This window comes from Anarhichas minor, unplaced genomic scaffold (genome assembly GCF_050575085.1).
Source record: "Anarhichas minor isolate MPS153535 unplaced genomic scaffold, ASM5057508v1 ptg000087l, whole genome shotgun sequence".
Taxonomy (NCBI): domain Eukaryota; kingdom Metazoa; phylum Chordata; class Actinopteri; order Perciformes; family Anarhichadidae; genus Anarhichas; species Anarhichas minor.
In genome coordinates this window covers 1,293,242-1,320,175 of record NW_027466533.1, presented here as the reverse complement: position 1 = coordinate 1,320,175, position 26,934 = coordinate 1,293,242, and the positions used below count along the sequence as shown (strand labels likewise).

General features: G+C 41.2%; 1 protein-coding gene across 5 annotated transcripts in view; it reads left to right on the top strand.

The window, feature by feature from the left end:
* Positions 1-20,541, top strand: part of plekhm3 (pleckstrin homology domain containing, family M, member 3) — a 44,857-nt gene extending 24,316 nt beyond the window's left edge. For 4 of the 5 annotated variants that reach the window (XM_076081769.1, XM_076081766.1, XM_076081768.1 and 1 more), the window contains 3 exons: positions 5,240-5,303; positions 12,729-12,886; positions 15,714-20,541. In XM_076081769.1, the coding sequence (XP_075937884.1) occupies positions 5,240-5,303; positions 12,729-12,886; positions 15,714-15,876 (385 nt within the window). In that variant the 3' untranslated portion in view covers positions 15,877-20,541. Of the gene's footprint in view, positions 1-5,239; positions 5,304-6,108; positions 8,610-12,728; positions 12,887-15,713 lie in introns of those variants that run through there. The other variant, XM_076081770.1, reaches the window with a different exon arrangement.
* Positions 20,542-26,934: the final 6,393 nt, after the last annotated feature.

The window sequence follows — 26,934 nt, the reverse complement described above, 5'->3', positions numbered from 1 at the left end:
ATTAGAAATGTGATTTGTGTAGAGTTTTAAAAGATGATACTTATTCACCTGCACAGAGGTTGAAAATATATTTTAAAACAAGCAACAACAAGCACCTTCAAGGAGCTCATACATTTGGATGGGACATTGAATCTTGTAGTTCTACTTAGAAGCTAATCTGCACCTTCTGAACGCCAGAGATGTTCAGCCTCTGTTTGTTGAATGTAGATTATTATCGAACAGACAAAATTACATTATTTTTCTACTTTTTTGTCCCTGAACGGTCGTGTCAATTTAATTAATGTAGCGCTCCTTAAGTGGAAAAAATGAACTGGAATTAGAAAAATTTAAAAAACAAAAATGGACTTTTAACTAGTAGGGAAGAGGTTCAAAGTGATAAGGAACTTGTTTGTGACCAGTCTGCAAGACATTTATCGGATTTAAAGGGTGAGTTCTCCCACATCACACCAAAACACAGAAAACAAAACTATTCTTAAATTTGTAAATTTCATTTTAGTTATTTTCTGTGCAGCTACTGCTATCGTCTAACATTAGCAGGCCGTGTCATCAGAGTTACACTGACTGATACCCTGTTATTATTCCTCTGGTGATTGATGGACTTCACAGGCTGTTAACATCTCCCCGTATGATCCGTGTTTACATGTGTGTGTCTGAGTGCATGCATGTGTATTGCCATAACTTTTATCTGCATGCATTCCTGTCTGTTTATACACTGCATACACATAAAGGATGTGTGCCTGTGTGTGCACATGTTCGTGTGTGTGATGATCGGGGGGGGGTACTGTTTATCTGAGCGGGGTCCCTCACTGAAAGCCTTGTCTGTGAGCTGATGGATGATCCTTGCCCCGATCCAGGTCACTAATACACTCTGATCCAAGTATTTCTAAAGGAGAAGCATCCACCTCAGCAGACTGGCTGGAATGTAATTAATACTCTATCATGATCATCACCCACCAGTAACGGTATCTAACCATGCAAATCATTTTTAGAGACTTATTTTTTGGTATAAATTATTCCAAAAATAATTGTTCACAGCCAGGTCTGTGGATTATCCAAAGTAACATGAACGTTGTTTCTGAAAAGAATTTGGTTAACCCTTTAATTACAGTAATGCAATTCAAACTAAAATCAAATTGTTACATTTGATTTTTAATTTCCGGCTAAGTAAAAGAAAAAAACATTTTGCTAGTAGGTCTATATTCAAATCTTTATATTACGCTAAACTATTTCTATCATTTGTGCTTAGTTTGGGCTTTTATACTCCTCACAGTTACCACAAATAAAGATAAATAGTATATAAATAAATAATTTGACTAAGCTGTCAAAAAAGTATACATTACAGACAAAATGTTAAAGGCTACATATGTCAGATGCCAGCTATAAATTCTGAATTCTGAACACACTGATCGTCAATGAATGTCAACACAAGATCAAATCTGATTATTATATATTATTTTTGGTCTTCAATGAGAGTTTTAATGTCCGCCACGATTGAAATGTTTTTGTCTCTGACCTCCATATTAGTCGTCCCCGACTGCAACACAGAGACGAGCAGCATCATTTCCTTCTGTGTTTACTCCTGTCCCATTAGCCAGTGCCGGCTGGTGCCCCGCCACTTCCAAACACTGCAGGATTGATGAGGGCCGTGGCGCTAAAACCTTCCCTAATCATCAGTCTACTTCAGGAGGAGAGGGGGGGGGGGGGATCTGAAGGGAGATGTCTGTTGCATGCATGCAGAAAGTCATGGAAACTCAATCGCACTCACAACCACATGAGGCACCAAAGTCTGTAGGTCAGAGAGCACTATAGTTTTGGCCCTGTGCAGCACTTCTCAAACATTAACAGGGGATTACATCTTTGATAGCTTTGCAAAGTAATCTTTGATCGGCCTAATATGCAGTATAAAAGCTGCCTTTTGTTGTTTTATTGTCAAAGTTTGGTGACGGTATGAATGACTCTCAGGGAATTAGGTAATTGTTTGTGGTGAATGAGGCAAGTCTAATGTCTTAATGACAGAAGGCTTTTGGTAATGTTACATGGTACGTGCTATATTGGTGCTATAGCATGTACTGTGCTATATGTTCCTATATAGCATGCTACATAATGTTTACAATGGTTGCAGATTTACCAACGGAACAATCCTTGATTTCAGACAGAAGTAAACAAAAGGCTTCTCATTTCTAGCCAGCAACCGTTCATTTTGTTGGTTTTAATGACAACTGTCTCTAGCAGATTTCATCAGCTCTAGTTAGCGAGCTAAGAAAGCTAACGTTAGGTACGTGTGTCACTTGAAATGGTGAGTTGTTTTCGTTTTGTTCCTGAGATGATTTGATGTGGATATTAGAGTGTTATTTCAAGGTTGCTATTCTTGGTTTCAAAGCGTCCGCTGTGGAAGCGGCTGCTAGGCGCTGTGGCCGGAAGGTCATTGGTGCCTGTCAGTCCAGCAACCTAAGGATCTGCTGGTGGACACCAGCGGTGAAGGAGGCCGTCAAATCCGGCAAAGTTTATTCCAGGGTGCTGGAAAGGAGCCTCCGACTGACTGTCGGACCTCAGATCCAGGAGGAGCAATGCGAATTCTGTCCTGGCCGCGGAACAGTAGACCAGGTCTTTACCCTTGCGGGTCTGTTGGAGGGGTCATGGGAGTGACCAATCTAAATGTGTTTTGTGGACTTGGAGAAGGCTTACGACTGTGTCCCCCGGGGAGTCCTGTGGGGGGTACTGCAGCATTATTGCGTACCGGGGTCGTTGCTACGAACCATCCGGCCCTTGTATCCCCAAAGTGAGAGCTTTGGCTGTATACTCTGCATAAAGTCAAACATGTTTCCAGTGCGTGTTGTCCCTTGTCACCAATCCTGTCTGTGATTTTCATGGAGGAGAGTGTCGGGTTTATTGGGTCTCTGCTCTTTGCAGATGACGTGGTTCTGTTGGCTCCTTCAGAAAGTGACCCTAAGTTCGCACTGGGGCGGTTTGCAGCCGAGTGTGAAGCGATCGGGATGAGAGTCAGTACCTGCAGGTCCGAGGCCATGGTTCTCTGCCGGAAAACAGGTTGCACTTCGGGTTAGGAGTGAGTCACTGCCCCGAGTTTGCTAGATGATTACTAGTGTTTGCCAAGGTGTCAGAAATTGTTGGGTGATCATCCGTTATTTTTTCAGAAAGATTGTTTCTTTTTTTTATGTACTCAGGCAGCATTATTATAGTTTTCTTTTAGGGATTTATTAGTATTGAGGTGTGTATGTATCTTCTCATTTATATAAGTGAGGATATAACTTAATATGGCTTTTTTGCAGAATAATTATGTCTGTGTATACAAGATTTCTTGGTTTGGTCATATAATACCCAAAATGTTATGAAGAAGTGATTAAAAAACAAACAGCACTTGCCATGACGCTGTTTGATGGTTTAGGCACATATTTGTGGCTGTTGGGGGTTGGGGTGGGTCTGGTTGTATGTTGTGGTGTAATAATTGGTTTCTGTGGTGTTAATAGGTCTTTTATAGTCTTTGCTGGGATGTACAAGGTGGTTCTTAGTGTGTCTAAAGTGGTTTATTGTGTTCATTAGGAGGTTGTGAAGATATACTAGGTGGTTAAGGTAGTGGTAGGAGAAGTTGTAGTTGTAGGAGTTCGTGTATACTAGTAGTAATACTTGTAGGGGTAAGAGCAAGTTGCCAATGTAGGTGGTTATGTTTTTTTTTGTACAACTACAGAAACTTTCATTTCGATGGACTTTATACTTATCGCATCATTCAAAACATTAACACCACAAACATACAGCAACCTGAAAGTTTTTTCAACCATGACACTGTGTCAACACAAGTTGAATGTTATGTTTAACAAAGATAAGATTTAGTTTTGGTTTGCATTAGATTATAATGTGTTTGTTTTTTCCACACACACACACACACGCACACATACTTATTTGCAGGACATCCTACATCTGCAGGTTCACACACACTTACTCAGGTCAGACCCTCCTTCAGTACACGATCAAAATCACCGAGTGGAAACAAAATCTGAATCAAAGGTGTGTCTGCTGCAGTGGAAATACACAGAGGATAGTGAAATGAAATATGGAATTAAATACCATCCGGTCTTATGCAAATATTATCATTCGTTGTCATATGTGTGTGTTTGCATATATGCATGAATCTGTGTATCTTCTGCTTGTAATCTAATCCTAAAATGTGTTAGTTCTCAAGTACGTTTATCAAGATCGGCACACACTTTAAAGGTGTGTTCATCTTGGCACCGACCACACACTCAACAAGGAGCCAGTCTGTGTTTGATTATTGGACCACAGTGTGTGTGTGTGTGTGTGTGTGCGTGCGTGCGTGCGTGCGTGCGTGCGTGCGTGCGTGCGTGCGTGCGTTTGTAGTCTTGTGAATGCTGATGTGGTAACCATTGGTAACATACCTAACAGAGTAGCTTATCAGGTGCCTATCACCATGAGGTGTCTGGATCACACACACACACACATATGAATACATGCACATACTTGTGTTTTGGTGACACTCATCACAGCTTAGACAGGATTTAACATGGTGCCATCCATCTTAGCGGTCTCAGAGGAGGACTCACACACACACACACACACACACACGCACACAGTCCTGTCTGTGTCCTGTCTGTGTTTTGTCACATATTGTTTGAAGATGGAGTGCGTCAGACTCCCAGATTGATATTGACTGGTGGTTTAACCATAATATAATCAATGTAATGCTTATATTTATGTGACCATTGTCTTCCATATTTAAACATTTGAGTTCAAAGATTGAGTTCATTATTTTAAAACCGGCCTGCACAATTTAATTTATAAAGCAAATTTAGGCTTCAAGTTGCATTTGTGCTTACAGTTTTTATATGTGAAATTGTACTTTATTATCATTCATTACATTTTCTCGGTTTATGTTATTTTTTTTGTATTTATTCGTTTCCAAACAAAATTGTTCTGCCTTAGCGGCACGATTTAGTGTACTCTGTTCTTTATTGTGTACGTCGTACCACATAATGGGGTTTGTCTGGATGACATATTAAAACAGTGACAATAAAAGATAATATATTTTACCTTCACCTGTTTTGTTGGTAAAGGAAGCTGGGAATTGTGGTTATTATTTTGACAGAACCGGGTAATGTGTTGATTACTGTTTGTGGCATTTATTAAGAGAATATGCTGAATATTGTGACACATGACCTGCTTCACAGAGAATAACATATCCAGATGTTTTTCTCCTGTCTTTTCACAGGATCTTCCCCAGGGAATACCTGCTACAGCACATCCACCTGTACTCCATGGCTGACCTGCAGCAGGTACACACGCACACACACACACACATGCTTACATGCTTTTATGTGTACAGTAATAGTGACGCCATTCACATGTCTAACATGAACTGAAACTAAATTGACGTTGCAATCAGTTTTCATTTTAAACCTCAGACCGGACTGATTCTCAAAGACCCTTTTTTATGATATGTATTAGTTTAGATAATTATTTAATCTTATATTATCTTATATATATATATATATCGCCATTTTAGAGAACATTTGCTAGCTAGCTACATTAGCTAACAGAATGTTGCTGGCCTTATGTAGTGTACAACCTCTCCCTTGTATCTCTGGCAAGAGCCCGTGTCATAACAGTGTTAAGAGAGGGTAATACCCTCTAATAGCCCTATTTAGAACAAGGTTAGCTCTTTCAAGTGTCCTGATCCAAGAAAACAATGGTGTCGGTGGAAAGAATTCATATCTGGCATTGTGAAAACCTTTAACTCTGCCGCTTATCTAATCAGCAGATTTTCTTATCAAACGGCATATCTCTACCATGCCTGCCGCTAATATCAGTTACGCCGCCCAACTCTGTTTTTGGACAATTTAAATGTCTTCAGTTTAACATGAAAGTAGAGAAATTCTTTTTTTCTTTTTTAGCAGTGATCATTAAAAAAAGGAAACACAGCCTGGCCTTTCAGCGGTTCAGTATCTAGTCCTCGAACTGAGTTTGGGGGTCAGAGGAAAGCGACCACAAATGACTGAAAAGTTCTTTTGTTTGTCATTATGTTCATTATGTTGTACCCTGCCCCATTTCTCTTCTTTCAACCCCCCTTCTCTGACTCAGAGCTCGGCCACAGACTCTCACGGTGAAAGAGATTGGGCCTCCTCCTCCTCCTCCTCGTCCTCCTCCTCCACTCCCACACTCTGTGTCTCTCTGCTTCACTAATTGGTTACATTCAGAATCAACAGGCAGAAAAACAAAGCGTGACATCCCTCCATTCTTCCCGACATCCCCTTGGCCTCACACACGCTCAGCACACATGTGTTATGTGTGTGTGTGTGTGTGTGTGCGCCTCACTCTCTGTCGCTGCTAAACTTTGTGATTTACTCATAAACACCAAACTGGTGATTTAGCACTAATTTCAACAATAAGCAGAGACTGCACCGCTCCCTCTTCTCCTTCCCTCCCCCCTCTAACCTCCCCCATCTCTCTGAGTATCTCAAGCACTCTGCCCCTTAATTGGTTTTCCATATTAACAAGCTTGTTTCTTTTGATTCACCTCCTGAATAAAATGACGCTCTTAATCAACGTGGCTTTTTTTGTTCCAGCTCAGAGGTCAGTGGAGGCTAAACTCCCCTGGCTAAACCCTGGACCACACTAAGTCTATTCACCTCCCGACAAATAGCCTCCACCCATATCCCCCATTAGGAGCCAGTTCATTTGGGGAAAACATATGTGTTTGTCTAAGGACGCTCTGCCCTTTTCCTCTGCTGGTTTTAAGGATTGTTTCTAGGGTTTTGTGTGAGGACTAAAGTAGCAAAGTGTGTGTGTGTGTGTGTGTGTGTGTGTGTGTGTGTGTGTGTGTGTGTGTGTGTGTGTGTGTGTGTGTGTGTGTGTGTGTGTGTGTGTGTGTGTGTGTGTGTGTGTGTGTGTGTGTGTGTGTGTGTGTGTGTGTGTGTGTGTGTGTGTGTGTGTGTGTGTGTGTGCAGCAGGCTTCCCACAGTGATACTCTGGCATTCCCTCTATGCCAGGCATCCCTCTCCACTCACACTTGTCCAGACACACAGAGGCCTCTTAAGTAAATGTTAAAAGTAGCTTTTAGAGTTATATGATCGGATCAAGTTGAGCAACATGAGAATCATCCTCATTATCCTGGAAATTGGGCAACAAATGTTTACCTCTTGCAACGACATTTCAACTACAGCTAGAAGTATATTAATACTCTTGCACCGCACGGTATCAATATATATTCAGAATCCAATAAGTAGAAAGAAGTTGCAGTACAGAAATACCAAACTAGGTTTGAGGTGACTGGTCGACGTTCTCCTTTTTGTATTTTTTTACTGTGATATGCCCTAAACTAATAAAGGCATTTTAACTAAGCTCATGGACCTCTCTTTGTCTGTAAGTTTATCGTGATTTAGAAAGTGTCAGCAATGCAATGTTGATACTTTTTCTCCACCAGAGAGCACTGATAAGTAAATGACAAGAAATGAAAGCTGCTAAATTCTAAATTGAAAAGATTTGATGTAGCAGCAAACACCTATTAGCTGTGTAAAGATATAGTGGAGCAATTTCTACCGAAGCAGAGAAGTCACACTCCGTCTGTGTGTGTTGTAATCTGAGCTTCTCATTGCTTTGTTTACATAGCCCGCCGCCTCATAGTGCATGCGATTCTCTCTGGCTAGCTACCGGCCGACCCGCTCTGCCCTGGTATGAAGGGGTAACGTTGAAAACGCTGTCGTTGCAGAAGCGTAAGGCCCACTCTCCACCTCCCCTTCAGGTAAACACTGTTTAAGCGCTGTTACGGTTGTTTGCACTGTTAGCACCGTAAGCACTGTTAGCTGCTAACCGCCGGCTCAGCCGTCGCCATGTTGAGAGCCATGTGGAGGCAATAGATGTGCTCTGGATTCAGTTTTGTGAACCTTTAAGTAGCCAGCTAACTTCAGACATGTCCACGACCAACTTGAGTGTCAAATTGACTTTAGTGGCATGTTGTTTCGTATTTGTACAAACATGTTTTTGGCCAACATCAGCTGAGTTGTATATGGTTTAACTATGGCACAGCTTGAGGGCTTATTCTTCCACCAAAGCCTTGGGCTAGTGAGTCATCAGATCTACCTGTCCCATCAAAGGAATGTACAACTCTGTGTAATAATCTCTATATAGCAGAATTGTAGATGTCGTCATTGTAGAGTCATTTCAACTTTTTTCCTGCAGCACAACTTTGGCAAAATGCACTAACAGCATCTGATAACAACTGAAAAGCTCACGTTTCTTTTCTGGACTCGTCTACCTTTGATTCAAGTCCTCCCAGATCACTGAAGCACAGGCTCACACACAATACCGATACTGATGTATCATTGCAATTGCAATTTACTTAAATTTAGCTACTTTTATTTCATTATTTCATTTGCTTTTCATTTAATACTTGACATAGACACATATCCTTTCTTTATTAATCTAAAAAATATATCATCCGGTATGTTACTCAAAGATTTCTGGAACCTCGAGACTCCAGCATGCAGACAGTGACAATCAACATCAAGTCTGTGAGAGAGAGAGAGAGAGAGAGAGAGAGAGAGAGAGAGAGAGAGAGAGAGAGAGAGAGAGAGAGAGAGAGAGAGAGAGAATCCAAACAGAGAATCCAAACAGAGCTGGTCTTTCCAGTCATGTAATCCCAGCTGGCTTCCTAGTTCCTCAATGGAGCTGTGGTACTCTGTGTGTGCGAGAGAGGGAGGGAGGGCAGGCGAACGGCTGTTAAACAGCAGTTTTAGGGGATTAGGAGGTTTTGGAGCACAAAGACTCTGCATGGAGCAGAAAAAGAGGTTGAACTGGAGGGGGAGGAGTTTAAGAGGATGGAGGGAGGGAGAGGAGAGGAGGTGAAGTGTGTGTGTGTTGGAGGGGAAGAGGGTTAAGGTGGGGGGGGGGGGGGGCGTTGTCCTGTTGGCTGCTCCAGAATCATATTGTGAACATTGCACTGTTCACAATAAACATTGTTTTTTTAATCCTGGTACTGATACTACTGTTGTCTTGCACATGCTTTTATATGTTGAAATGTTGAAAGTTTGTTTTTTTTCCTCTGCAATGTTTTAATAAGTGTACACTGACCCGAATCAGACATGTCAGCTCTTTTCCAATAGTTACCCATGAGCTTCCATGAACTAAATGAAAATCAGGAACTAAATGTGTAACTTTGAGCATTCTTGTTTGTGTTTCCACAATGGAGATGATTTTAAGGAATATTGTCGTCATAAATGTATCGTCATGAAACCTGCAGTCACACTGTTACGTCAGTGTAGACATAAGGCAGCTGTTCCTAACCTTTTTGAGCAATGCCTGCTTTCAACCCCTCATCAAAGAGCTCTTTTACATTCTCAGATTGTTTCCTTTGAATCATTTTAGATACCTGAAGACATTAAACCATCTAGGAAAAATTAAAAAAATACAAGTTAGAGAAACAGTAGTCTAACAGAATATATTTCTTTTCTCTCATCCTGTTAATCATCTCAGAACTGCTTCACTTTATCTCGGGGCCTGTGCCGACTGCCGACCCCTCATAGGGACTCTAATCGTTTTGCGGGATCCACATGTCAACAAACCCTGTCCGTTGTGGAGACAGAAGTTAGACCGAGCCAGCCGACCCTGAACTCCCATCGGAGCACTGAGAGGTCTGCCAGCGGGCTCGCTGCTGGTTGGCCCAGACACTCGGGACAGCCATCAATATTTGACTTCATTGTTGTCCTTGTTGGACGCGAGCAAGTGTGCAAATTAATAGGGTTAAAATTTAGGTTCCTGTCTGAATGATTGTCCCAGTGTGACCCAGCGGGGCTTTTGTACTTTGGAGTAGCAAATAAAATGGTCAGCGGATATTTATAGCAAGCAGTACGGCAAATATATGGACATTTATTTTTTAAAAAGGAGGAAAGTATTTGTGACTTTAGAGAAATTAATTTGATAATATCATGGACCAGTTATTTTTTAATCAATTTATGATATATGACTGGGTCCAGGCTTCATACATGTACAATACGTTGTTTTCTTTATATTGCTCTCTCCTGTCCGTTTACTTCCGTCCCTCCCCGTCCAGCCATCTTCCTGTGCCGCCCTCCATCTTTCCCACCGTCCCTCTAGAGTACCCAGCAGCCACCAGAGCTGTGCTGCCAGTCGTTTGATTCTGCCCAGTCCAATTATAGAGGGCCTTAATTACCGAGCCTGTCAGCCTCCATCAGGAGAGCCATTCGTCATGCGGACCGGGCTGGACCGGACTGAGCGGGGCTGCTTAGGTTTAGTGTGGGGACACATATAACATTCATCATTTGTACTGGACTTGTTCTCACATACAGACGCAAAAATTTAATTAGGGACACTTGGAGGTACATTGTGGAATTTTCCTTTAAAACGAAACGTTCTCAGTGTGCGTAAGACACGATGTCTGAACCATTTCCTACGTAAAAAACATCTGTCGAGACCATGTTTGAATAAAAGTTCAGATCTCATCACACACCAGCAGCCTGTATCAAAACTTGTTACCAATCTAGCTAGCCTAGCTTAGCATAACTTAGCCTAACAGCTAGAAAGAAATGTGCCAAACCAGCATCCCGAAAGCACTCTAATTAACAAGTAAATTCTTGTTTGTATAATTTGTTCACGAACAGAAATTTTAAAATGACAATTTGTGGTTGTCGTCACACAGTGAGGTTTCCATACAACCAGAGCTATGGACACTGAAGGATTTGCTCGCTGATTGCTAAACTGTTGTTTCATCAAGAAATACAGCAATGATGTATATATGGACATATATTTATATTTTTTCTCTATGGTTTCCCTTGAAACCGTTTTTTAAATTAAAGATTTTTATAAAGGACAAAATACTTAATATTTCATTTGCCAAGTATTTCATTCACACAGGAGTATACGTACACAAGTATAAGCTTCATCATTTGTTAATGTTGTATGGACTATTTAATCATGGAATTACAGAATAACGTGCAGTATGGTGATTTATATTGTCATCGAGATATGAAATGACCTATATGGAGATTGATCTTGGCCCTATCACCCAGGCCTAATGTAGAGGTCTGGACTAATATTGGGACATTCTATCTTGCCCAGTGCATAGTGTTTGAAAACAACACCAAATGAATAATCACTAATCTGTTTTACTGTAAAAGTCGAGTCAGAGGCTGACTGGAATATATCTTGTTTTTAGTGAGATTTGATCTGACACACGACCCTCATGTTGGTCTGAGACTGATCATTTCATATCAAGATTGTACGTAAGGTCTGTTATAGTAAAGGCCTTCAGTGTAGGCCATTTAATCTCAGTCTATGATTTACTGTAAACAGGATCTGTGTTCCTCCATGTTTCCTCTGTTTGTGTGCTTTCTTCCTCCTCGTCCTCCTCGTCCTCCTCTTCTCCTCGTCGTGTAACAAACAGCATGAAGGAGGTTATAATTGGGAGGTCCAGAGCTCTGCCAGGTGGAACCACTTGTATCTGAATACAAGCTCTCTCGCTCTCTCTCTCAAGATCTCTCTTGTAAATTGTATCTCTACCGCAGTCTTTCTCCAACCTTATACTCTGTGTCTCACATACACAGTGTATTTGTCGTGTCATTATTAACATGACACGACAAAACAACCATATTCAGTTTTATATCTCTGAGATTCTGCACAGCTTTTCTTTTCACTAACAGTGTTGTCCTCTTAAGTCATCCACTGTCTATTCACTACAATACAGCCCCCCCCCGCCGCCGCCAGAACCCCCGCCTGAGTTCTTAAAGGAACTTGCCAAGCGTTGCCATTACAAGGCGTTCACCACCTTCACCGTCTTCCTCCTTCCTTCCTTCCTTCAGTTTCCTCCTCCTGTCTCCAGTCTTTCCTCCAAGCCCTTTTAACTGATCTCAAAATCTACCATGAAGTCATGGCCCTTCCTTTCCGTCATGTCAGCACTTTCATGAACAGTCGGACAGTTTCAGAATACGTTTTTTTGTAATGTGAAGTCAAAAAATCCGCCAGAAATGTATAACAACAATGTGCAATTTATATATGTATTATGTGTACATATATGCTGAAATAAAGAGAGTGGAATATGTCAAATGTTGACTAAAGAATATGCAAATGTTCACAGTATAAAGAAGAAGAAAAAAGAATATGTGCAAAAAAAAACAACAGCTAGAGATTTCACAACAACCTATCATCATCCCAAATAACAACAGATTAAAACATATCGGTTCAAAGCAACGCCAGGATGATGGTCACATACTTTGGTCATAGATACTACATGACCCATTGGCAGTGTTTCTTTTTATTGAGTTGCTTTCTAGATTGATATTAAACATGATTACATTTAACTGAATACCATCGATCACTGTGCACATTGTGATCTTTGTTGTCAAACAGCAGCTGGACTTTCTGACCCCGTCATGCATGTCCTGCTTCCTTTAATTACCTTGTAGCGAGTTAATTAAATCTAATTCTACTGGTAACTCTAAAGACGGAGAATACTTTGAAGGCGTTTTAAAAGCGAACATCCTTCCTTTAACAGCAGTTTGTTCTTCTTTTTGACAGGTTTTTCTGAATCCAAACTAAATTCCTTGAATCGCACTTCAGGTTCTCATATTTCATCCTCACTAATTCAGACCCACGTAGACTTTTAGCAGAGTGCTAAAATGCTTTATTGTTGTTGACCACGTCCTTTCTTCTGTTCTCCCCCCGTTCATCCCTCTCTCCTCACCCTCCAGGTGATCGATGGGAAACTGGCTCCCTTCCTGTCTAAGGTGATCAAGTTTGCCAGCTCCCACGTGTTCAGCTGCAGTTTGTGTCGAGAGAAAGGCTTCATCTGTGAGCTCTGCCACAACAGACAGGTCATCTACCCCTTCCAGGAGAACGCCACCAAGAGGTACATATCCTCAGATAATGTTTCTCTACAGAACAGTAGAACATTTACTTAGCCAAACAAGTCTGGGCTGCTCATTCATCATAGACATTCCATTATTTGATCTGAAAAGACTTGATTCAGTGGAAAAGGTTTAGACAAGACAGGATTTCATGAAAAAGCAGAAGAACTATTGTGTATAGACACAACCACTGCTCCAAAGGACAGATCGAGTTTAAGTTCTTTATTGTCACATTCAACGATTAACAGCGAAGCAGTCGTTTGCAATGACATTTCTAATTAGAATCAAAGATACAAAAAGTGCAGCAACTACAATATAGGAATGCAATATAATACTGTAGTATAAAAGTGTACTTTTATTGTAAAATGTATAAACTGTGATGTAAACAGTTTATGCAGTACTGTAGTAAATGTGTATCCACACACATATACACATACACACATACAGTATATATACATATAAACAGTATTGGAGCAGACAGAACCAGTGTACTAGACCATGTATATGCAGTACCAGTAAGTATATTATTGTATTACGGTATTATATATATTTCCTTGTTTCTATACATTCATGAAGTGGCGTCAAACACCTTGAGGACCAGCACATCTGTAGCTCAGGCTAAAACATTTTCATTTGGAGGGGACTACTCCTGGACCGAGTGTCAGCTCGTGTCTCTCCACTGTCTCTGCTGCCTCTAAAGTTTGCTTCATGTTCGGTCTACCTTGAGAAATGCCGTTCTGCAGAAGCTTCTGGAGAGGTTCTTCAGAAGGTAATGAGTTGAATCAAGAACTCTTCTTCTTCTGAGAGTGCACCTAAAAGCAAAGCACCTGCATTACAAACAAAAAAATCTCTTGAGACTGACATGCTGAATGAACTCCTTTTATAATAAGCAAGCAGTAGAGAGCCATAGGGAAACTCTCAGGGGTGAGAGGACATAAAGTGTAGTAATGTCACTGTCTGTGCTACTAGCTCCATTTATTTCTGTTCCAGGCCCTCAGGTTGAGTATGCGTTTCTACATGCTGCGTACCTGAGTGTTTGCTCATGTTCTTCTGTCTTTGTGAGGACCAATTTAAGTTTGAGAGGAAAGACATTTTGGTCATTGCTGACTTTATCAAAGGGTTGTTTCCGGGCCAATGGATCGGTTCATCCAAATGTTAGAAAACATACGTTATTTTTAAAAAGTGGTACAAAGCACTGCAGATAAACATAACATTTAAAAAAAATTCAACAGCAACGTCTCCTTGCAGAAACAATGTTCTTATTTCTCTATGTAATCAACAGAACATGCTGTGAACAGTTTTCATAGTGACATTTAGACGTGACATACTATACTATGACATATTCTACTATTACTTTTTTTGGCATTAAAATGCTATGACTTCTTTTATGACATTTTAATGAAATAGTATACAATGAAACTAATGACCAAATTTTGCATGAATAAAGGAAAGAGATGAAACGTGTGAGTGAGTTGTCTCTCGGGGTATCTGCAGCTTGTTCCTCACACTGGTTGATGTGAGAGAGCTGTGTGTGGACACTCATTCCCGACATGGACAGTTAACAGAGTCCAGAGCCTCGTCACTTAAACTCATAGTGACGGACAGCAGAGAGATAAGAGCCGATCAGGACCGATTCCTACAAGAATCACACCGGCACACAGTCTGTGCTGTCACTCACACTCACGCACACACAGTGTGTTGAGTTGTGTTTTATGACTTGTGAAGGAGGTGTGAAGTCTTAACTGATAACAGCTCTACCTACTGTACTTACCGGAACTGAGTGGAGCTGTTGACTTAGTTACTCAGACTCCGTCGGTGCAGGAAATGAGCAATAACTGGATGTGATCAGCCTGCGGTACCATACTTAATGGATCATGTTCAGTTTGTGAGACACATGCAGGTTGTTGCATTAAAACAGTGATTAGTCCGTTTGTCTTTCACGTCATCATTTAGTTTTTATTTGGTGACTAAATATGTAATACATTGTCTCATAGTTTTCAAAGGTTACTTTATTTTGTTTTTGTCGTGAAAAAGGTAAGTCAACAAATATTTTCACTGACAAAATGAATGCTTGAAAGATTTTGCAAAATCAAAAACACGCTATCTAAATTCTGCTGACTTGTAAGTGGAAAGAAGTGTGTAGATGCATATATTTCTTTGTTAACGAAACTAACAATGCAATACGGAATTGTGACACACCGAAAATGTTCTACATAGCATCAAAGTTAGCAAAGGTTACTCTTCATTTAGTTTAAGTCTTGTTTTTGTTGTGAAAACAGTTTTGTCTACAAATCTTTTTCTTCATAGTTCAAAATGAACACTGGTATTAATCTGAAATTGTGTCACGACAAAAATCTAAGATTTGAAAAAGGGTCAAGAATATTGTTCTTCAAAATGTTTGTTAACAAAATTGCAAGGGAGTAGTTTTTAAATACTCAAGGAATACTTCACCCCCAAAACGACCTCATTTTACCATGAATTCTTGAAGAGAACTTTGTTTTTCTCTCATGCCTCCACATTTAGGAGAATCCAAAAACTGACTAAAGTCTTGATGAATTGGAGTAAATGGGGTCAGCATTTAACATCATCAAAGCATCTGTTTACAAACTCTCACACAACTCCTGCAGTAGTTGTGGGGAAAAAAAGGTTACCAAATATTTTTTGAATTGAACACTGGTGTAATTTGGAACGCAGAAAATGTCTTTTAATTTCAGCATTCTCACTTGTAAGTGTTTTTTGTCAGGTGTAATGCAGAATTATGACATGCTGATGGCTGTCTCCCACAGACAGCTCGATGACTCACCTGTGTGTTCACCTTGGTGGTTGCAGGTGTGACGGCTGCGGCGCCGTGTTCCACGCAGAGTGTCGGCAGAAAGCGCAGCCGTGTCCTCGCTGTGTTCGCAGAGAGCTCCACCACATGAGGCCGTCCTCCTTCTGGTCACCTGATGACGACAGCCCCGGCTGCTTTCACCTGCCCTACCAAGACACCTGAGACACACACACACACAATTAGGGTGCTGCCAGGCCATGACGCTGGACAAAGTGCCTGCTTTTCTGAATCATGTGTCACCACAGGACAAATTCTGTGACAAGAGTTCAGCCTGCACCAAAACAATATCTCTGACCTTTTTGTTTCAGGTTTGTGTTTCTTGTGTGTGTACCTGCTAGCACGCACACACACACACCTGAGCTCAGCCCTCTTTGTGCGACAGTGAAGAGCAGGGAGAACACCACCTGAAGAACTGCTGCACCAGGCTTTACAGACTGAACTGCTTGTATTTTGTACTCAAACATCACACGTCAAGGTCCGCCGTCTCCATCCTTTTACCACATCGCTACTTTCACTTAATCCCAAATCACGGCTGATAAACTAGAGAAATTCAAAGTAACAGTTGGAACATTTCGGTGGTTTATTTTAACCAACGTCTTCCAGCACAAGTTCTGTGATGAAACCATTAGAAGAATGGACAGAAGATGAATTATCAATTGATTAATAATTTATCTAATATGGAAAACATTCTCTGGTTCCAGCCTCTCAAATGTGAAGATTTGCTGTTTTCCTTTTAGTTTTTTTGTTTGAAGCTCATTTTGGGAACATGTCATCCTTTTTTGTTTTGTCTTTGTTTACAGATTAAATGACTGTACATGAGTATTTCAGTATTAAACTGTCACACTGTAGTCTTAATAGGTGGCTGCAAAAAGTTTCCTTCTTTACAGAGAATATCAGTTGTTGTCAACTTTCATTAATGTCCATTGCTATGAAGTTAAATATTAAAGTATGGGTGCTAATATGAGCAATGGGACAGGTTTTGCTGGATGTAATAATTCCTCCTGTTCACAGTGGCATTTATAAAGATCCCTGTCTAAATGCAAGTGAATTCAAGGCTTTTAGCAGTCTCAGTCAAGTCAAGTGGTTATTTTCCAAAGTTACTGTCTGTTAAATATAAATCTTTGTGTAACTGTCCCTCCACCTCAGCTCAGCAAAGAAACACTGTGCAGGGAACCAAAAAAGGGAATTGTGTAGAAAAAAGGCTGGAATATATCCACTAGATTTGTCTACCTCGACAAATCAATCTAACTCGGCCTGAAGCCTCATATGAACTTTAAATAAAGTCTGAAATATACTTTTATACAGAACAGGGACTGTGGAGTTTTGTCCCCCATCACTCGAATTGAATTTTCAATAGTAGATGATCTTTTAAAGGCCGCTATGAACAGGAGGAATGATTACAGCAAGCAAAAACTTCACAATGCACATAAGGGTATGTGGGGATTATTTTAAGATGCACTTGAAAAAAATGTGAACCTGTCCTTTAATCAGTTATCAGAACATCAATAGAGGCTTCTCAAACCACCACTGCAGCAAAATCCGTTATTTCACCGTCCGTCTGTGAGTTAAGTCTGTTCCAGACTGTTACATTTGCTATAATATCGTTTAAAACACACAAAAAGGCTGTGTAAATATAAGAAATATATTTATTACAAATGCAACAATGCTTTTCCTGTTTTCATGTAATGCTCCAGTAGACTCACAAGTACATTTAGATACTCGTGAATGTTTCTTCGTCTTACATCACAATGAACTGAAGTTCTTTGGGTTTGGGACTGTTAGTTCGACAAAAGAGCAACAAAAAAAACAACTTGATGGGCATTTTACTATTTTCTGAAGTTTTAGAGACCAAGAGATTCATCAAGGAAAAGTATCGATAATGAAAATAATAGCCCCAGTAAAGTTATTAATTACTAGTAATAATCAAGTGTATTTAGTCTTATTTTGTTGTGCTTCTGTGGATCAACAGCAGGAAACGGGTTGTGCTGCAGGGACGGTGTCAGAAGTTTCATTTGACGTTCTGATCATTTTCTCTCTCCAGCTTTGACAACGTGTCGTGAAATCTATGGTAACTGAACAAATCCAAACATATTTGATTACATGTTGGGCTCATTTGGGATGTAACTGGAGCCAATAAATTGGGATGTTTTACTCAATAATAATATTATTAATAGTAGAAGTTATAAATAGCTGTGATTGAAGTATAGAAATCCATCTTTCATCAGATCTCATTTTCCTTGAGAAAAGTTATTTAACTTGTACATGTGGAATGAATGATGATTTTTAAGTCACTCATTTTAAATCGGTGTTATTTTAATGTAAAACTGCAAACGGACTTGAATTTAGAAAGGGACTCTGTCAGTCTGTCTGAGCACATCTTCTTCCCTCCATCAGTCTTACTGTAAATTAACGGGGGCAATAATCTTTCACGTATCCTTTCGTTGTCGCCTCTTCCCTCCCCTCTTCCTCTGATTCTACTTCCTGTTGTGCTTTCTTCATGCAGACTCTATCACACATGATAGCAGCTTTAGCTTTTAGTATCTCTATGCAACCTAGATGGCCTTTAGAACTCACTGCTTTCATGTGTAAAGGTCCGGAAACACTTTACATTGATGCTGTGTTTCCATCCTGTTTTCAGGCTAATCTTACTAAACTGTTAGAAAAATCAACATTAGTCAGGTTTAAAGCTAATAAATCAGCTAACTGATGCCCAAAAATGAAAGGAAAACAGACATTTTTAGAAAACTCTGCAAATATTTGTTTCAGAATCTGTTTAAAGTTTTCGGTGGATTTCTAAAACTAATGTGGTTCATCCAACAAAGAGAATTTTTAAAGTCAGAAACAGTGAGTTTTTATTTTTCTACAACTCGAAACACATTGTTGCTCCAATCACAAATTGAAAACCTTTAGTAAATGCTGCTTCCATTGATCTTTGAAGGCTGCACTCCATGGTTGAATTTGTAAGAATTTCAAACGTAGCAGCTGTTTCTTCCTGCTACTTGTCTTTTCTGAGAAACTGCGTTCTCAGTGCTAACAGACGGGTTTTATCTTTATTTCAGTGTTATTTCTTTTTGCTCATCTGTCTTCATCCTGTTTTTCCAAACTCGTTTGAGCCATAAAACATTTTAACTTTGAAGAGAATTCATGTGTGAATGAATAATCCACCGTAGTCGGCAGTATGTTTATGCGTGAATAGGTACTTTTGAGCTCAAACTGACAAGTTATTCCTGTTTATGAAGCATGTAGGGTACTGTAGACTAAAACTAAATAACCGAGTGTAGTTTCAAATGTGGCAGGAAAAGTGCACTGATGTGTCAGTTGATTACATTTCTTTTGTTTTCATTTACAGGTGGTATTAAAAATGTAATGTTTAAGTTATTGTTGACTGATTGTGCCTGCTGCATAAAAAACGATGGAAGGGTAGTAAACCCTTTGGTTGAAATTTGATTGCTATTTTGACAGAATGTCAATGTTTTATTTTGGGTTATTTTAAATCATGTTCATTTGTGTACCACGGAGCCCGGCATGTTTTAGGGATTGTTACATTGTTATTTATTTATTTATGCACACATAAGAGTTCTTCACTGTCCTAAAACAGAGCGCTAACCCGGCTGAACCAGACCGGTACAGCTCAATTTTAGACCCCAACCCAACTTGCAATCCGGCGCTATAGTTCAGCTTCACGTCGTCAATGTTACAATGCAACACGTGACAAACACAGAAGTAGATGACTGACAGAAAATAAGCTCAAAGCTTTACGCCATACATTATTTCAGGCAGCAATACTATCACAGATGTATTAATGGGAGAGAAGTAATTGATTCAACATGTCTTTAAACAAACTGGTAGCTTGTGAAATATGTTGAAGCTAAAATATGAATCTAGATATATTCAGTTTTACCTCCGGACTGTTCTAGATAATCTGGATCAAATCTAAGCATGTTTAATTTTTAGTTTTGAAATATTGCTGACATTTTCTAAGTGTGAATTGCCATTTACAGTTTTTGTTATACACATATTAAATCTAGACATCACATTAGACATTGTTAGGCTAATTTGTCAGTAATTGTTGGTTCACAAGGTACATCAAACTGAAGAAAATATATCGAACCATATCCAAATATAGTGGGACAAAATAAATACAGAATATTGATGCTTATTCATGAGTATGAGTTATTCATTTATGCACAAATTACTCCAAATACCTGCTGGGCTCTGTAGTCTGCCTCTATGTAGTTACAGTAGCCGACTTGTAGACTTCTGCATCTGATGACTTTAAAACTTGTATTTATTTATTTGCTTGTTTTATGCAGTATGTTTGTCTGTTCATTCGTGCAGGTTTGTGTTTAGTTGTTTTTTTGTTTGACTGTCCTTCGTACAATATTGCCAATTTTCATTTCCATGTCAGACAACCTGTTGTGAATTGTGTTTAATTTATTCCTGTTAATCTCTGTTATCTTTTCGCTGTAGTGAAACCCAGTTTGACAAAACGATGAGTACATTAAAGTGTATTTACAGGTTGTCACACGACTGAAGATGTTTATGTTTATGTTGCAGGCACATTTCCATCATTGCAGTATGTTTTACTTGACGTGTTTGGAGAAGAATATATTGTACAGTATTTAAGTAGTAGAACAACTGGACGGAAATTCTTCTCTCTTTTGCACTTTTTAAGTTATTGTTCTTTTTTTTTATCCTATTAATTGCAGCCAAACTTCTTATGCAAATACGGGGAGTTGATTTTCTGATTTAATCCTCCTGTCTGGTTTTGTTCAAATTTGTCCGCTAGCCACTGATGCCAATAAAGACAAACTTCTTAATAGTAAATGGTGTTTGAATCCTTTGTGGAGAAATGTTCCTATTGTTTGCCTGAGGACATTTGGGTTTGACTTCCTGCAGTTGACCAAACTGGCCAATCGCATCATTGCATCGGCCAGCTCTACGTAAACACTTGTGGAGCTAACATTAGCAGAGTACGTTAGCACATTGCTAACTAGCTTTACCACATCTATGCTACGCTAGCTACTGAAGGTGTACTGAATGTCTACACATGCTGCTTTGGCTTTGTAATGATTATAACAGTGAATAGAGACTTGGTTCACTTTTACTCTGTAATCTGTCAACTTTAGCGTCTATCTTTATCTTTTGAACTGTTTTTCACTGCTGAATCAGTTTGTCATATCGTAGAGCCTTCTGTCTGCTTCTCTCTGAAATACATTTTTTGTTTTTTCATAAATTAGATCATTTATTCAGGGAGTGAAATTAGTGACAGTGTGGTGGCTCTGACAGATTGGCGGAGTAGCAGCGTGGGGCAGCACTTAGAGAAGGGTCCGTGAACAGAGCTGGCTACAAATGGCAGCTGTGTATAGTATTTATTACCTCAGCAATATACTGAGCATATGAATTGACAGCAGACAAGTAAATTGGGCAACAGGAATGACTTGAGATGTTTTAATTCATGTTTGAGCCCTTTTTATTTTTTCCCCATAAAACTGGATTGTTATGAAGTCAAGCTGACAACCACTGCAATCCTCCGCAAAGGAACAGCATAACACAATCTTCGTCAGCAGGTGGAAATTAACTTCAAAAAATAAAATGTGAACATCTACAATTGTACGGAAAACTCCATCTGCTGAAGAAGATCTTATGTTAGGATCAAAAGTTCTATAAGAGCTAACCTTGCGGTGAGATTGTTTTGTCGATTGAAACAGACCAGACGCGCCATTCCCGGGTAGACAAATCCCTACCGTAACTGAAAGAAAGCAAATTGCTGACCTCGACATTCACGGAACACTTCCTGCTTCACTTCAGCAACGCTGAACTCAACATCTGGTCTTGTCGACATCCTCTGAGTTTACAGATCTGTAACTAAAGGAAAACCCTCCATTAGAATATCAGAGTATCACTGATGCACAGGTACGTTTAAAGGTCCCATGAAACAGGTCTCATTATTTCCTTGCCGTGAAGCATCTCCTGCTGAAAACAGGAGTTTGGGGCAGATCATTAAAACGGTGAGGGGTCAGCCTTAAGAAGCATGATGGCCGACTAGTTACGCAGAGAAAAGCAGTTTAGAACATGCAGAAAGGTGGGATTGTTTGAAATTTGAGATGGCTTTATTCACTAAAGATGAACTCTTGCTGAAGTTCAAGTCCCTTTCATGGTTACTGGTGTTTATTAACACATGTGGACTGGTGTTTTTAGCAATGCTAGCAGCATGACTAGGTTTGGTCAGTCCAGATTGAAATATCTCCACAACTATTTAATGAATTCTGATGACGGCTTTGTTGACTTTGTAATGACTTTTGGTGCATTTGTGGTTGTGAATAAAAAGTCTCAAAAACGACTACATTAATTGCCGTGAAGTTTGGTACACACATTAATGTCGCCCTCAGCATGAAATGGCATGAAACTTTGGTGATCTTCTGACTTTTCTTCTAACGCCTCACAGAGCTGCTAGCATGCCAACATGGACATTCAAATAGAAGTCAAAACAATTTTTCATTCCACTGCAATTTCATGACAAGAAAAATAAACTGTATTTGCTGAAGAAGATTGTATGATATGATGGAAAGCTCCAGAACAGCTACTAAATAGACCTTTGTGGTGACATTGTTTTGTCAACTGCTGATTCCTTGGGGTCAAGGATGAACTTCCAAACTGGCTCAAACTTTGCTGAGATGACAAACGATAATGTGTCAGATTGCAGCTGGGTTGTCAGGTTATGAGCTCAGCCTCAAACCGAGCTGAGAGAAAGAAAAAAAAGAAATAACAGACTCATGTGAATAAAAGGTGCATGTAAACCTGCCTGAGTGAATATGCATATTGTCTGAGAGAGAGCAGGGGGCTTGGAGGCTGAATCCTTTGCCTGTGATGTATGTCGCAGCAGCGGGCAAATTGAAGCTGAGTGTCGACCACGCTTAATTGTCATCGCCAATTAGTGCATTGTGGGACGCCCACAATGGATCAACTGTAGCGAATAGAACGAAGTCCTTTGTGCTTCTCCAATGGCCCGCGGGCCAGTCAAGACTCATTTAGGACCCGAACAACGACGGAGCAGAAATGCCAACGAAAATGAAAACAAAAGACAGTTTAAGGAGAAAAAGAGGACGACGGAGGAGAGAAAAAGAGAGAAGGAGGGTGGGGGGGGTGGACAACGGTCACAGGGGAGTGAAGGACTGGGCCTCTGCTCTCCCAACATGAGAGGAGGGTGTATGGCTTTGACACACACACACAGTGCCCCCCCCTGACATTTAGCGAGCTGTTACACAAAAGCTGGCAGGGCCCCAGTGTTCCCAGTGACCCGGTTGTTCAGAGGCTCGTTTGGCCACGTCCAAGCTTTCAGCAGGTTTCAGCCGAGCAGATTGTTTGTGTGCTTTTGTCAATGTTAAAGGGTCGACACTGTTTGTTTTTTTCCCTTACTCAAATCGTATTAAAATGTGTTTGCAATTAAGCATTAAAGAACACGCCTCACCATGCTTTAACACAGTGCAAATGAGGGAATGATTGAAGCAAAAAACAGGGTGTATTTGTTTTTAAGTTCGCAGTGCGGGGTCGTACCCACGAATTTCACAAATAGTGAGGCCATGCATCCAAATTCCCCCAGGAGAACCACAACAACCTAAAAAAGTTTGAGTAGCCACCAACCAAACTCTGTACAATTTTGGTAGTATATATGAAAATCCCACAATTACATGTTTAATCTGTTCACTTACATGTTCTCCAGAAATATAAAATAAGTATTAATTGGTATTGAAAATAATCTATATTGCAGCCATAGTCACAGGCCATCATGTCAATACAACCAGAAAATAATCAGGTTTTTGCTTTTCCACTTTTTTGAGTGTCTTAGGGACACAAGTGAGTTTATTATGGGCTTCATGATTTTAAAGGGAGCTTTATCCTGATTTCTGAAGCCCCAAATCCATGAGTAAGAACTAAATCAAAGGTTACTGGTTATGTAAATATACCTGTAGCATGTAGAGGAATATAAAAATGACTGATTGGGCTTCAAATCAATGGACAGAAGGGTGCCAAATATTTTTTTACGGAAAGAACAGACTGGATTTAAACAGAACAGGGTTCACTTATCACTGCTGTCAACGTACTGTAGCTCCACCTGCTGAAAAATGAAACTTAAAGCGATAAACTAAAATCCATATAGAACTGATAACTGTGAATGATTAATGAGAGATTAAATCAACAACAATTACATTTGTCACAATGTTATCAACATAGAAAGTGTGCATGCGTGTGTGTGTGTGTGTGTGTGTGTGTGTGTGTGTGTGTGAGAGAGTGTGTGTGTGTGTGTGTGTGTGTGTGTGTGCGTGTGTGTGCAGCAGGACCGAGGCTTTGTGCAGACACCTGTATGAGCCGACAGGGAGGAGAAATGAAACCACAGAGGAACAGATGTTGTTTCAAAAAGGCTTTGACACATTACCACTCTAATATCTGAAGCTGATAGTAGTTTTTGTGCTGCTGTTAAAAGACGTGCATAAATATATATACACATTAGACTAAACTAACAAAAGAGTAATGACTAAAATGAGACCAAAACATATACTATACATATTCGTCAAAAGACTTAAACTAAATCAAATCAGGTTCCAAAATTCTCCCTGACCCCATGTAGACTCGACATTCAATGACAAACTGAGAATGCACTTTGGAGTGGAGCTTCAAGAACATGGACAAGAAGTCCTCAAGGGGACTATAATCAATAACATTATATCAATTGACCATAACTGTCCGGCCCACGACTTTACTGATTTGGTTTACTCTCACCGCTCTCAGGAGCGTTGCTTACAGCGAACAAAGCTCTAAAAACTCACTGCATCCCACCTGCCCAGCAGCAGACAGACAAAGTTAGCGAACAGCTGGTGAGCATAGGGGTTAGCATTTAGCAGCTAAAGAGACAGATATACAGTATATCTCAGGAGTTGGTGGAGACCAAAAGCAGAGCTAAAAGAGAGCAACTATTCCGATGCCTCCAAAAGTTGCCGAAAGCAGTTCATTTGCTGATGAAGATCATGTGATTACGATTGAAAGCTCTAGAACAGACCTTGATGTTAGATTGTTTTGTCCAGAGACTGTAGCATCGGCCACAAGTGTCATCTGTAATTTACATGATTACCAGTAACTATGTTCAGTTTTAGCATTAGCCACCGTGAGCTACTGTTACATATAGCAGCAAAGCGTAGCTGAGTGTATTGAATGGAGCAAGAGAGTGTTTCATCGCTTATGAATTCAACTTTTCACTTTGGAGAGGAAGGCTGTGGTACTTTTTCTTCTTCTAAGTAGTTTCACTTTTACCTGTCGGTCTGAGACGGGACGTGAACTGCAGCCTCTGGTGGGGAAGACCTCGACTTGGCACTATTTCACCTTGGCTGAAAAGATTAGGGTCCTTCTTCCTACAGCTGAGATAAGGGACGCAATAACACATTTTACTATACAGTATGTATGTTTTGTAAATCATGTGAACCAGCACATTAATAACGGTCAGATACCGTCTTTGTGACCTGTACTTGATGAAAATGACAATAAAGTTTGTTCTAAACAGATTTTTGCATTCAGAATTCTGAAACTCACATCCATTTTCCTCCGCTTATCCGGGGTCGGGTCGCGGTGGCAGCAGGCCAAGCAGGCTGACCCAGACCTCCCTCTCACCGGCAACATGTTCCAGCTCATTTTGGGGGATCCCGAGGCATTCCCAGGCCAGCTGGGAGATGTAATCTCTCCAGCGTGTTCTGGGTCTTCCCCGGGGTCTCTTCCCAGTTGGACGTGCCTGGAAAACCTCCAGTGGGAGGCGTCCAGGAGGCATCCTAATTAGATGCCCGAACCACCTCAGCTGACTCCTTTCGACGCGAAGGAGTAGCAGCTCGACTCCAAGCTCCCTCCTGATGACCGAGCTCCTTACCCTATCTCTAAGGCTGAGCCCGGCCACCCTACGGAGGAAGCTCATTTCGGCCGCTTGTAGCCGCGACCTTGTCCTTTCGGTCACGACCCAGAGTTCGTGACCATAGGTGAGGGTAGGAACGTACACCGAGTGGTAAATTGAGAGCTTTGCCTTCCGGCTCAGCTCCCTCTTCACCAAGACGGTCCGGTGCAGCGCCTGCTTTACTGCTGCAGCCGCACCAATCCGCCTGTCGATCTCCCGCTCCATCTTACCCTCACTCGTGAACAAGACCCCGAGATACTTAAACTCCTTCGCTTGAGGTAGGCACTCCGTCCCCACCTGGAGGGAGCAATCCACCGGTTTCCGGCAGAGAACCATGGCCTCAGATTTGGAGGTGCTAACTCTCATCCCCGCCGCTTCACACTCGGCTGCAAACCGCCCCAGTGAATGCTGGAGGTCATGATCCGAGGAGGCTAACAGGACCACATAATTTGCAAACAGCAGAGAGGCGATCCCGAGACCCCCGAACCTGACGTTCTCCGCCCCGAGGCTGCACCTAGATATCCTGTCTATGAAAGTCACGAACAGGACCGGTGACAAAGGGCAGCCCTGGCGGAGGCCAACACCCACCGGGAACGTGTCTGACTTATTACCGAGAATGCGGACACAGCTCCTACTGCAGTCGTACAGAGACCGGATCGCCCATTGTAACGGGTCCGGCACCCCATACTCCCGCAGCACCCCCCACAAGAACCCCCGAGGGACCCGGTCGAAAGCCTTCTCCAAGTCCACAAAGCACATGTAGACTGGTTGGGCAAACTCCCAGAACCCCTCCAGTAGTCTTGCGAGGGTAAAGAGCTGGTCCACTGTTCCACGGCCGGGACGGAATCCGCACTGCTCCTCTTGAATCCGAGGTTCGACAAGCGGTCGGCGCCTCCTTTCCAGCACCCTGGCATAAGCCTTCACCGGGAGGCTGAGTAGTGTGATACCCCGGTAATTCGAGCACACTCTCCGGTCCCCCTTTTTGAAGATGGTAACCACCACCCCGGTCTGCCATTCCATGGGCACTGATCCCGACCCCCATGCGACATTGAAGAGGCGTGTCAGCCAGGACAGCCCAACTATGTCCAGCGCTTTCAGCATCTCAGGGTGGATCTCATCCACCCCAGGCGCCTTGCCACCAAGGAGCTTTTTAACTACCTCAGCGACCTCTGCCAGGGATATGGGTGAGCCTCCCCCTAGGTCCTCAGGTGCTGCCTCCTCTGCAGAGGACATGTTGGTCGGGTTTAGGAGTTCCTCAAAGTGCTCTTTCCACTGCCCGACGATGT